Source organism: Ictalurus punctatus, chromosome 18, assembly GCF_001660625.3.
Source record: "Ictalurus punctatus breed USDA103 chromosome 18, Coco_2.0, whole genome shotgun sequence".
Lineage (NCBI taxonomy): Eukaryota > Metazoa > Chordata > Actinopteri > Siluriformes > Ictaluridae > Ictalurus > Ictalurus punctatus.
This window is the reverse complement of record NC_030433.2, coordinates 1,888,829-1,901,276: the sequence shown is the minus strand read 5'-3', so window position 1 is coordinate 1,901,276 and position 12,448 is coordinate 1,888,829. Positions and strand designations below refer to the sequence as shown.

At 42.6% G+C, this 12,448-nt stretch overlaps 1 protein-coding gene across 10 annotated transcripts in view; it reads right to left on the bottom strand.

Annotated features, from left to right (window-relative positions):
• Positions 1-1,226: 1,226 nt before the first annotated feature.
• The window catches only part of rapgef1b (Rap guanine nucleotide exchange factor (GEF) 1b), a 33,059-nt gene continuing 21,837 nt past the window's right edge, over positions 1,227-12,448 (bottom strand). For 8 of the 10 annotated variants that reach the window (XM_053687767.1, XM_053687770.1, XM_053687764.1 and 5 more), the window contains 16 exons: positions 12,142-12,326; positions 11,025-11,183; positions 9,054-9,149; positions 8,775-8,866; positions 7,656-7,755; positions 7,193-7,268; positions 6,628-6,716; positions 6,396-6,484; positions 5,961-6,146; positions 5,392-5,476; positions 5,144-5,238; positions 4,519-4,597; positions 4,280-4,381; positions 3,998-4,095; positions 3,452-3,580; positions 1,227-2,279 (listed from right to left, as the gene is read on the bottom strand). In XM_053687767.1, the coding sequence (XP_053543742.1) occupies positions 2,129-2,279; positions 3,452-3,580; positions 3,998-4,095; positions 4,280-4,381; positions 4,519-4,597; positions 5,144-5,238; positions 5,392-5,476; positions 5,961-6,146; positions 6,396-6,484; positions 6,628-6,716; positions 7,193-7,268; positions 7,656-7,755; positions 8,775-8,866; positions 9,054-9,149; positions 11,025-11,183; positions 12,142-12,326 (1,811 nt within the window). In that variant the 3' untranslated portion in view covers positions 1,227-2,128. The remainder of the gene's footprint in view (positions 2,280-3,451; positions 3,581-3,997; positions 4,096-4,279; positions 4,382-4,518; positions 4,598-5,143; positions 5,239-5,391; positions 5,477-5,960; positions 6,147-6,395; positions 6,485-6,627; positions 6,717-7,192; positions 7,269-7,655; positions 7,756-8,774; positions 8,867-9,053; positions 9,150-11,024; positions 11,184-12,141; positions 12,327-12,448) is intronic. The other 2 variants (XM_053687771.1, XM_053687772.1) reach the window with 1 other exon arrangement.

The following is a 12,448-nucleotide window of genomic DNA, read 5'->3' as shown; positions in this document are numbered from 1 at the left end:
CCCAGCTGTAGACCTCTGCTAACATGCGCAAAGTTACCTCAGGTTTTTTTTTGTAAATGTTTGTTTGTATGTTGGCGGTCTGGCAGAGACGTTGATTGTAGCTGTTGTGATTTTGTATCTTTTAAGCGGTTTATATCGATCGAATCGCACGAATCGTAGCTTTCCAAAGATATATCGGATGAATATCTGTGTAGACACATCAGCTGTGTACATCGAATAGTTAGCCCCGACAAAGGGGTCGGAATTTACATCGTACCTGAACGTAAGAGAGTTACAAAATAAAACCTTACCACTGTGTGTAACAGTTGCTTCCGCTCGATCATCCGCATTTTATGAATCTGACCTGAACTGATCCGGTAAAACTGCCGACATGTTGATTAGGAGCTTAGATTTGCTGGAGAAGCCTTGGAGGCTAACCCGAGGAGCGTTACTTTTCCAATCAAAATGCGACGGGTCAACTGGCCAATCAGAGCACTCTGGGCTTTTTGGAAGGAGGGGCTTTGGAGAATAGAGGTACTTCAACAATGTATTTGACAAATAATGCATTTTTTTTAACTTTATAGCATTAACCTATTCTCTTAGAACCAATAAGTAACATAATTAACGTTTCAAAATCATGATACGACTCCTTTAATGTTAACTGGTTTTAAAGCAACTATTTATATAGACGTGATTCGTCATTCCTTATTTTATTGTCTACCAATTATAATGTAGCAAGGAACATAAGATTGTTTACTGTTTTTATTTCCTTAAAAGCAAGTGTCTATAAATGAAGAATTAGCTGCCTCACCAATTAGTGACCTTTTGATTATAGTGAATAATCAGTTGTGTTCTTTTCTGTTTTCATAAAATGTGAATGCTTTAAAAACTTTTAACTCCTAATTTTTTTTTTTCTATGTCTGACCAAGTATTTTAATTAATAAAAAAATGATTTCAAAAAAATTCTAAATTCGTGGGTAAACTGACTGACTGTCAAAACAGCAGTAGGGGTTAAAGGAGTCATGTGACCTCGCATCCTTCATTACTTGGGCATTCACATTCCTGTGTTGGAAGATGATTTACTTATCGACTTTTTAGATTACGTTAAGTGTAACGGCTGAAACGGGATAGTTTAGAAAACTTACTTTAGCTTTTCGAGTTCTGTCATTGTGGGGGGGGGGGGAGTGTCTTGGTATCCTTTTCAAAGTTGCTGGGATTGAGGGCACACACACACACACACACCTATATATCTATATAAAGAAAGAGTAGGTTTATTCGGGGAGAATAGCACAATGTGGTGAGCATAACAAAAGTAATTCCCAGGAGTCAGTAAACAGACGTGACACAATCAGACATGCCTGCACTAGCGTACGCGCGCGCACACGCAACTTTTCTCTTAACAAAATCACCTGCAAACATTCTTGCAAGTGCACACCCATACACACACAAACAGAGATCACAGCATGTTCAGTCCTTATGTTTTTCTTCTTCTTTTTTTTTTTTTTAGTGCATAAATTTAGTTTAAAATAAAAAGAAACATCTCTTATTTATATAGGAGGAGAATACACACCTGTACATCATACGCTTATTATCATATACAATATATCACACACAGATGATGGCAAAAATAAACGAGTTAAAAAAAAAATGTCATTGTAAGTTTGTTGCCTGGCAACATGAGTTAGAAGTGTGTTTGTGATGGAGCTGGAGTGACTCCAGAAACATGGCAATTAGAGGACGCCACACACACACACTTTACTTTTTTTTTCATTTCCTTTCTACCCCCACTTTATACTGAACACGGAGTCCTAGCAGCAGGGCATTATGGGTAGCCCCAACCTTCCGAAGTGAGCCTCTTTAGTGTTCATCGCTGCTCTAGACACTGATTCAGAACAAGCAAGCACTGCTAGTGCTCCAAACCTCTCACTCTCACAAACACACATCCACATGTACAAGTTAAGTCTTCCTCTGTGTGTGTGTGTGTGTGTGTGTGTGCATATATTAGTATATTACTTATCTCTGGGGAAATATTGCCTTTGCTCCACTCTGTTCATTAAAGTCTTGCATGGGTTCTTTTTTCCATCTCTGAAAACTCCAGGTTTCCCATCATTCCCTGCGTGCTCTCTGGAAAAGTTTCTAGAGGCGTCCTCTAGGTTTTCTCGTCACGCTCAGTCCGCCGCCGTGTGACGTTGCGTGGTTTGATCTTCAGCGAAAGCTCCCACAGCGCCTCCTCGGCCAGGTGGTCGCTAAAGTCGTTGAAGAACGCCACGATGTCGTCGTTCCTCTTCAGCTCGTAGTGGCTGCGCACGGAAAGCCGTAGAGAACAAACGATTTAATTCAAGCAAATTAATGAACACCGTCTCGACACGGCTAATTATTAAATTAACCGATACGGATTCGTATTCAATTTGTCAGTGTTGTCAAGTCAGATAAAAAGCATGATTAATATCAGAAGAGAAGAGAAGTCAACGTGAACTTCCAAGGTGAATTTAGCGATTTGGGGGCCCTATGCAAAATCTAGGAATGGGGCCCTATTCAGTGTTTTAACACGTTATTTAGCATTAATAATTCAAATGGTATAGAATTTGCATTTTTAGGGGGACCTTGGCTTTTTGCCTACCAGTGCCTAGTCTACCCCCAGATTAATCCAAGCATGTTAATCATATATGAAATGGTTTAAGACAGTACACGACTAAGAGATCTTTATATCTTTCAGTAAAGAAATACACAGTATTCACTGACGGTAGGGTTTTAGAAATCTCCACTAGTTATGAACAGTTATACCCGGAAGCATCTCTCGAACATACGTAGTCATCAGAATCACGTCCACGTCTTCGCTCGCTCGCTCAGTGCCGTTTTAGAGAACTGTTTACCTAAATGTCTCGTTTATGAGAAGTAAGGAAGTCAGTTTTATTTCTATAGCACATGTAACACGGCAGAGCTGACCAAAGTGCTGAACAGAGTAAAGAAAGGAAAATAAAAAAACGATAAAACCGAATAAAGATAGACGATAGTAAAAATGAGATTAAAAACGCCTGGGAGAAGAGATGATTTTTAATAAGTATAGTTGAGGGTTTGAGGCGGATGTCCAGGGGCAATCGATTCCATAAACGAGGGACGGAAACTGAAAAAGCTCCATCTCCGTTAGTTTTTAAACAGGATCGAGGGACGTACAGAAGAAACCTATCGGAAGATCTTGAAAACCTGCTAGATGAATGTGGTGTGAGAAGATCGTTGAGATGAACGAGCTTGATCATTAAGAGAGAGACAACAGAATCTTAAACTGGACCGGGAGCCGATGGAGCGACGCTAGAATCGGGGTGACGCGATCGTATTTCTTTGCCCTGGTCAACAGCAGATAATCCGTAATCGATAAACTATTCTTAACGACCGAATTCATTTGCTTGGTTAAGCGTAATTCTAGGAGTCCAGGATGATACCGAGGGGAAGGCGGTGACAGGAGGACACTCACACTTGTTGGAAGCGCCTCATGCTGTCCAGGATGTTGAACTGCTGCCAGCGCTTAGAGAAGTTGACTTTCCCATCAATCAGGTCCGGATTTCCCAGATGTACGAAGGTCAGGTCCTGCAGGATCAACCCGCTGAGCGACAGACACAGAAAGAGACCCGTGTGTTTATTTCAGTGTTGAAAAAAACTGAAGGATTACTATAGATAGATACTGTTCATTTCCATGAACTGCTGTTATGGCGAATTATTATTATTATTATTTTTTAAAACTCCCATCAAGTACAGTCATGGACAAACTGGTATAAACACTATCTACTTCAAAGCCTTTTTTTTTAAAATCACAGCTTTACAATCTATAAACAGTGGGTGGGAGGCACACTTCATACACTGTTATACTAGTGCTACATTGCAGATGCCTTAAGACAATACCTGCAATCACCTCCTCATAAAATTATAAAAGTCACTCGTTCACGCTCTCATTCTGTGTAATAATAGTAAGAAGAGGAAGAAGAAGAATCTGTCTGGCAATCATCCATACGCCCACACTCACAGGTAAGGGATGCAGGGAGGCTCCACGTCAGCCAATGCCGCTCTATAAGCTCGAAAAGACGATGAGCTGTCAATCAAGGTGCAGTACTCCTCCAACCCCTGATACACACGAGAGAGAGAGAATTATGTTCGGTAATGTATCGTCATGTCATGTTAAACACACATCGACTGTCGACCCCGTCACTTCCCGCTTCTTCCAACTTCGATATTACAGCTATTTAGAATTAAAGTACCACTATAATAATTATTATTATTATTATTATTAGACGCTGTTAGAACTGACCTCAGATGTCTGCTTCTGCCACTCAAGCCTCCTGATTGGGGCGGAGTCCAAAGCCGACAGGATTGCCAGGTACGAGTTAAAGTTGTTCAACTTCCTCAAGTGCTGAAAACAAGGTAGCAAATATAAATCTGAATTTTTTTTTTTTTTTTTTAAAAAGAAGAGCGCCACAGAATCTAAAGACACGTCTATACGAAGCGCGTTTAACGAGTCTGGGAGTGTTCGATCTTTCTTTTTGTTACCTTCATGATCTTGATGAATTTGAGCAGAAGTTTCTCCCGGTCCTGAGCTTTCTCCTGCTGGATGATTATTGAGCGCACCCTGTTGGACAGGTGTGAACATAGCGAGAGTCAGAAGATTTGCTTAACCACGCGGACGTTTCAGAACAGCATCAGAAGTGAAATGTGGAGGACTCGTTATTCGTCCGGAAGGGACGCGCCCGCGCAGATGAGAAGCGTTAGAACGGGCAGTGCGCTGTTGTGTGTAAAAGAGGCTGGTGAGGGGACGGCTATTTACAGCTACTATAACGGAAGTGATCATACGAGCTAAACCGTCGCGTGGACGTTCCGCGACGTTGACGGTGACTAGAAGCGGATTTAAAATAAAAGTATCACGTGAAATTCTTTCATAAATGAAAACGTGCATTCGTGGCAAAAATTGCTGTGGGATCAGAGGAATAAAAACACAAATAATCCATTTCAGGGTGATGACGGTAACTCTGCATCACACCACCCAATCATTAATACTTTCTCGACGTGGATTATTCCACGAGAGCAGCGATATGCTTGAACCAAGCCGACTTAGACCACAGGCACAGCCCTAGTGTTAACATGTTCTGAATACAGCGTAGTGTTCGTGTTCGTGTACCAGTAGCTCATGTTATTAAAGTGCTCTGTAAACTGAGTCAGATTGGGACTCTTCTCCTCATTCTGCTCCTTCGCCCACAAAAGAACCTCTGGAATCTAGAGAAAAGGAAGGAAAGAGGACGTGAGGCACAAGAAAGACACAAGGGCAAAAATATAAAGAAGGGCAACGAGTTCCCAAGAGGCCGTTTTGCCTGTTCTCTCTAGCAACACACACGCACGCACACACACAGGCTGTTTCAGTGCATGTACCTCAATCTTGTAGAAGAGCTCTGCATCCAGAAGTGTGAGCTGATCAGCGATCTCATGGCTGCGAAAGTCATGCAGTGTGCCTGGCCTGTCGAGAGAGCAAAAAGGTTTTAGACACGCATTCACACGTAAACAAAACAACAACAACAAAAAAAATACAGCTGTGACAAGTACCATTGGTGCACATCTGACTATTGATTTAGACAAGAATGATTGTTGTGTTGACAGAAAACATGCACTAAAATGCTGTTTGGGGAAAAAAAAAGTTCACCCAAGTTGCTAGTAAGAGACGGTTTCGCAAGGCTTTATTTATTCATAACCGAGCAAGGAGAAACTAATCCAAAAAAAATAAAAAATCTATCTCAGCAGCTCAGGACAAGCCTTGGCTTGGGTCACGGAGTGTGTGTGTGCCCCGATCCATCAGGTGAACGTCTAATACGTAATGCATTTGCTCACAAATACTTAAAATTCCAAATGCAAACGCAGTCCAAGCATGCACAGAAACACTCTGGCACGCGGCCCATGCAGAGACCCACCCTGATGTACGCGTGCGTGCGTGCGCGTGCGCGTACCTGGCCGAGACCCCTCGTGCCGCTAACGGCTGGAGGACGTGTGTGTGCTGCAGCAGCCTCTTCTGTTCCACTTTATCCAGGATGTTTTTGCGAAGCACGCGAGCCAGACTCAGCTCGCCGTTACATACCAGTCGGAACACGAGGTCCATCAGCTGCCTGAGGATGTCCTCCGTCAGCTCCACCACGCTGAAACAGACACACGAGCACACACGGGTCAGCTTAGACCACAGCTTTTCATCCTGCTGCAGATCAGGTCTTACATACTGCTCAAGCGTTTTTAAAAATGAATAAATAATCCTAGGTCGCAGAACGGTTCGTAGACCAAAAGAGTCTAAGAATTACAATCTGCTAACTTTAAAGCGAACGTAACCGAATGTTGCGCTAAAAACGCATCGTCTCATTGGCCCTTTGTGTCGTGCAGTAATGAAATCTCACCAGAGTTCGTCCACCACCCGCACCAGCACGAAGAAAGTGTTCTTACTGACGCGCTTCTTAAACGTGTCCGGACTATGGCAGAAATGAGTGTATGTGCAGTGGAGTTAAAGACCATAAACACTACAAACTCTCTCACAGACACATGTACTAGCAAAAATTTTAAATAGGAAAACAGCTTTCATTTACAGATTCTCTCTCACACACACACTCACACACACACGTAGAGTAAAAGATATCTGTAATGTAGTTTTTTGATGAGGTCTTCAGGAGTGATGAAGGTTCTGTATGTAGTTAGAAAAGCTTCACAGTACAACACCAGATCTGGAAAAAAAAAACGAAGAGACACACAAGGAATCATCTTGTAAAATTCCATCCATCCGTAGATTTTCCGTACCGCTTAACCTACACAGGGTTGCGGGGAGCCAACACATCGTAGGGCACCATCGCACACACATTCACACACTATGGACAATTTGGGAATGCCAATCAGCCTACAGCACACATCTTTGGACTGGGGAGGAAACCGGATTACCCAGAGGAAACCTCTGCATACATGGAGACTGGGTTCAAACCCCCGACCCCGGAGGTGTGAGGTAAACCACTAACCCCTCCACCCCCACTGCACGGCTAAAGAATACAAGCCTACAGTGCCTCAAAATGCTTTTATTTATTTAAAAACGGGCAAATTTTGTGCTATGCCAGCAGCTCCTTGCAGATAATACACTCCTAATATAAAGAATAATGAATTACAATGAAGACAATATTTAGTGTTTGTGTGTGTGTGTGTGTGGGGTTACCTTTGCGATCGGTCTCTGTAGCATGAACTAAGAGAATATCGCTTGAGCCTGCTCGGACGTCAGGGCCATCATCCCCCTTGTAATTGACAGTGAGAGATTATTGCAGACCAGTAAGAGTGTGTGTGTGTGTGTATATACACTGCACTGACTTCTGCAGATATTGAGATTATTTCAAAAGACCCATGCTTTCACACACTACAGCTCTGCAACATTAAATACAAGCAAAGTGCATATTTTATCCTCTAAATTACTGTAATTAACGGTTACACTGATGAGTTGCTGGTGAAGTGCAGTGACCACTAGAGGGCAGCAAACACTGCACTAGGAGACTTAAACGGCAAATCACAGACGACAAAAACAAACAAACAAGAAATAATACCTCGCTTAATTGTTAAAGGTCAATGGATAATCAGGGGAAAAAAATAATAATAAAAAATCAGTGAAGCACTGCTGCATATTATACCTCAGCTTTACGAGTGATGCGACTCATGATCTCTTTGTGATCGACGAGAGAAAGCTCATCGACCTCCTCTTTGACGTGACTCGAGTCTGTCGACTTCAACCTGAAACAGTAAACGCTTTTACGTTAGCAAGAGACGTGACGGACGGCCGTTCGTTTCCTATTTACAGCCACAAGAAAAAAGTATGTTAGTAAATTAAATGAGTAAATTAATGACAGAATGCTTTTGGAATGCAGTCCAGACCTTAAGCCAATTGAAAAATCTAAAAATAAATAAATAAATAAAAAAACGGTCCTACAATTTATTAAATACATATTTTTTTTCCAGCCTGGACTATGAATGATTAATTACTATTATTAATTAATATGTAGAATGAAATGTACACGCTTCACAAACAGAGCAAGTTTTTGGATCTGTGATTCCGGTAACAGTAGCAATTGACACAAGAGCAGAAAAACAAGCAGCACTTTTCCATTTTATACCTGCCGATAACCGATTAAATCACCTGTAGAGTTTCAAATTTATACACGACACTCAAAGTAAAATACTGATGAACATTATTACAAAAATAAACAGTACTGACCGTACCATGAAAATGTCCTGTACTTGTCTAAATGAAATAGATATAGGCTACGTTTTAATATATACTAACTATTAATAAGTAATAAAGTAAATAAAAGATATACATCCAAACTGTACCAAAAAAGTAACAGTCCAAACAACAAATAAAAATAGAGACATCCAAAATTTATATTAAAAAACCCCACGTCAAATAATGTCAGTGATGGTTTTTATTTCGCCCCTAGAGGTCGCTCTCGTGCTGTATAATGAAAGCGGGGGAAAAAACTAATCGGTGTGGATTTTTACCAATAATTGATAGTTCGAGCAATCGATTATCGGTGCGGATTAATCGGCAAAACCGATCGATCGGTCGACCTTCTCAGACCAGCTCTATGATGTGGGCTGTCTGACTTTACCCCAGTCCTCTACTCTCCCAACATCAGTTCCTGCCTGTAGTTATTTCCCCATTTACTCGTGTGGTGCACAGCCATGGTAGGAAAAAATAAAACAACCTATAACTGCAAAAACGTATAACGAGCGATAACGGTAGCGGCTCATACCTCTCTTTGACTAACGCTTCCTTGCTTCCTTCCTGTGGCAGTGGTATGTGCGCAGTGGAGTCGTGAATTACATCACAGTGTGTGAGTGGGTCCTGTAGAAAAGGAAAAAAAACTGGCAACTGAACACACTCTCAGGAAAGCGATATCTGCCCATACATACACAAGCTCGCAGGTCAATCTGATCGACGGGGACGACAGTAATGCTCTCTCCCCCACCCAGGCTTATTTTGCTCACTTGGGAGCCCACACACACACACACGCTCGAACACAATTACTCACCGAGTGGTGTGTGCCATCTCCATTAGCCTGTGAGGTAGAGTACAGGTTCACATACTCTCCTTCTCCTTCTACACCTTCATCGTTTGCACTCTCACTCTGTTAGGAAGGGGGGAAAAAAGGTAAACCATTAGACACACACTGAACGCACAATGCAACTGTGATGAAACTTAGATGATCAATACCACAACTGACCAGCAGGTGGAGCAAACAGGACAATTTTATGAATTTTACTGTGTGTGTGTGCATTAAAATGTGTTTTATCAAGCTGCACTCGCCACAATCTTGTTTTCTACCTGCACATCACCAGTAAACAGATTTCCACATGTGCACAATGACAACCGTGTGTTTTTAGTGTAGATTTTAACCTGCTCGAAGAGAAAAGCACCAAGCGAAAGAGTCGACAGAAAACCGATGAAAAATAATGCATCTTAGGGACCCAGTGCCACAGACAGCACTGAAACCAAGAGGAATTTGAAACCCAGCTCCTGTTAAAGGACAAATCGGCTCCTTTGTATGGATGTGTGCGTGCTGGATTAGAGAGATTACGGTCAGTGGATAGGGACAGAAGCAACCTGCAGTAACTCGTCGAAAACGCCAGGAAGAACATTCCTACTATGCCTGCTTTCACACACACGGCTCAACATGTTTCCCTTGGAGAGCAGGAACCAAGCATCCCCCTGTTTTATTCAGTCAGAGGAATTCCGCATTCCACACACACTCTCCCGGGGGGGATTGAATTGGTGGGGGGGCGAGAGTGAGCGGAGACAGGGGGTTATGTTTCTCACACACGCACACACAGGTCAATCTCTGACCCGAACTGTGATCTTCCTTCACATGTGCACAAACACACAACATATGGTCTAGTGCTTGAGTACGCTAGTTCTCATTGCCTAGTTCTGTCCTTCTCTAGCCCCCCACCCCACCCCCACCCCCAACACACTTCCTCATCATTACAGTCAACTTTCTCGTTAAATAATGCCGCTTTAAATAACCTCACATCGCACACAGTCTCACAGAGAGAGAGAGAAAAAAAAGGCTCACTAAAAGCTCGTCACTGGGTGTGTAATTTCAGCAGTATATCTCTTTGTTCTGATGCTGGTGCATGCTCCGCATGATCTGAACCTCTCCAATTTCTAAGCTTGCTGAAATTAAGCCCCCCACCCAAAAATGATGATGTAATGTGTGTGTACTTTTTAAAATAGGCATGCTGCTCTAGTAGTTGTGGCATCAATAGCGATCATAAGTAATAATAAATCCCCAAATGCTAGCCAAAGCACCATGTTTTCATGTCTAGACCGTTTTTTAGACAGTTATCTCGGTGCACACTACCGTAATACGACGAAACAAAGATGACATTAATCTCCGTCTACCCGCTCGATAAAACTCTTTACAGTCTACTCGATTTAAAAAGCAAAGCTGCTCCCACATTGCAATTGGAGATGAAGTTAAACGAATACAATTCCCTATTGTGTTGTTCCTGGCCAAATCACTGATGTGGGCAGCTGTTTCAGACATTTCTGCCCCGCAACCCATTAACACTCCCCGTGTGTACTCCGAGACTGAACCAGTCATCTAGACATCTGAAAGCAGGGCTTAGTCTGGCTAAAACAGATTCACCTCCAAACCATAGATGTAGACAAAGACAAATTAATTCACATTATTAACAGGCAAAGACGAGATGACAAAAAATCAATGCATTTGAAAATAAATAGAATAGAATTCCTGTGCAGAACCGAAACTTTTTGAAAGGGAGAAAAGGAGCCGCTGAAGTGAGACGTGACCAAGAATACGAGTTTCAAGAAACAAAAAGAAACCCGTACACGGCCAGAGCGACAATGTTCAACAAAATATAATAATAATAATAATAATAATAATATCGCACAATACATCCACACACTGCAGAAAAAACAAAACAAAATTATTTTTTTTGATGCTGTGCGTTACAGATAAACGGCCCTGGTCGTCACTCACCGTGGGTGTGGTTAAAGAGGCGTGGCCACTAAGGAAGGAGTTAGACACAGACAGGCTGAGGCCAATAGAAGACTCCGTCTCCTCTGGAACACCAGTGGAGGGAGGGAGGAGCGAAAGAGAGGAGGAGGAAGAGGAGGAGGGAGAGGAAGAGTGAGATGCCTAGACAAAAGAGAAACCGAGACGGAGGGGAAGAAAAGAAAGAAGGGATAAGAGAAGTAAACAAGCTATCGCCACTAAACAAGAGAGAAGAGAGCCGGTTAAAAGAACAGACATAAATGGAACAAAAAGAGCAAAGAAAGGTAGAGACAGAGATCCAGAAAGAAAGCAGGAAGGAAGAACCCAGAGTTAATAAGTGATGACGAGTGAACGGTGTGCGAGAGAGCGTCGCGTGGAGCGGCATGTGTTAACTGGTCGTGAGAGAGCGGCCTAGCAAAGTAAAGCTGCCTTTATCCAACTCCACCGGTGTAAAATACATAAGGTGACGATTTCACACGGCGGTGCACTTGATGCTACACCCAATCACTTCTTTTGCATTAGAAACTCACAAAACCTGATTACACGATAATCCCTTCCTTCAAATCGACTCTTTTACTTAAAGCCTAGACAAATCTGCTTTCCCTCAAACAGCCTGAAAACATTCGGCCCACTTTCAAAATCATCCCAAGACGATATGCTCTGCCCTTCTTTAAACATTACTCAGTGACCTCTGAATGACCTACGGCATTCGACCTGGTCTGGGAGATCGGCTTCCGGGTACGGTACCCGATGGATTTAGCGGTTTAAAGGAATGAGCAACCAAACCGGACAGAGAACTGCATTCAGAGGTGCATTGCAGGCGGAGAGAAAACTATCTTACCACAAAAACCTGAGCGCACGTTGGTGGACGAGACGGCTCCGTGCTAATAGCATAAATGTTAAAACGTTTAGTGGTTGAAAAGATATGCAACTGCAAGCTGCAGAAATGGATTCATAATCTGGTCCACGTCCATATTATACTGCACATAATAATAAACCTTGTACAACTGTAGATATATGCTAGTCCTATCCTAAAATTGGACTCGTCGTTCTTATGTCCGAGTGTGTGCGTGTGTGTGCACGAGATTGTGTATACACATACCAGCTGCCGCTGTTTGGGTGGCAAGGCCGGAGGGGGCGGAGTCTCATAGCTGTCATTGGACCCATAAACTTCTTGGAACCGTTTGTTTCTGCGTTGTTCGTAGATTCTCTCGCTCTGAGGAGTCTGATAGAAGACGGATGGCTGTGGTTCTGAGTAATCCTCCACAAACTGCATATACTGGAGGACTACACACACATACGTCAGAAAATACACATTAAATCAGGACCACACACATTTCACAACTCACATGTGGAGCAGGGTTGTTGCTTTTTACTAAGCACACACGCACGCACGCACACTTTAGAAG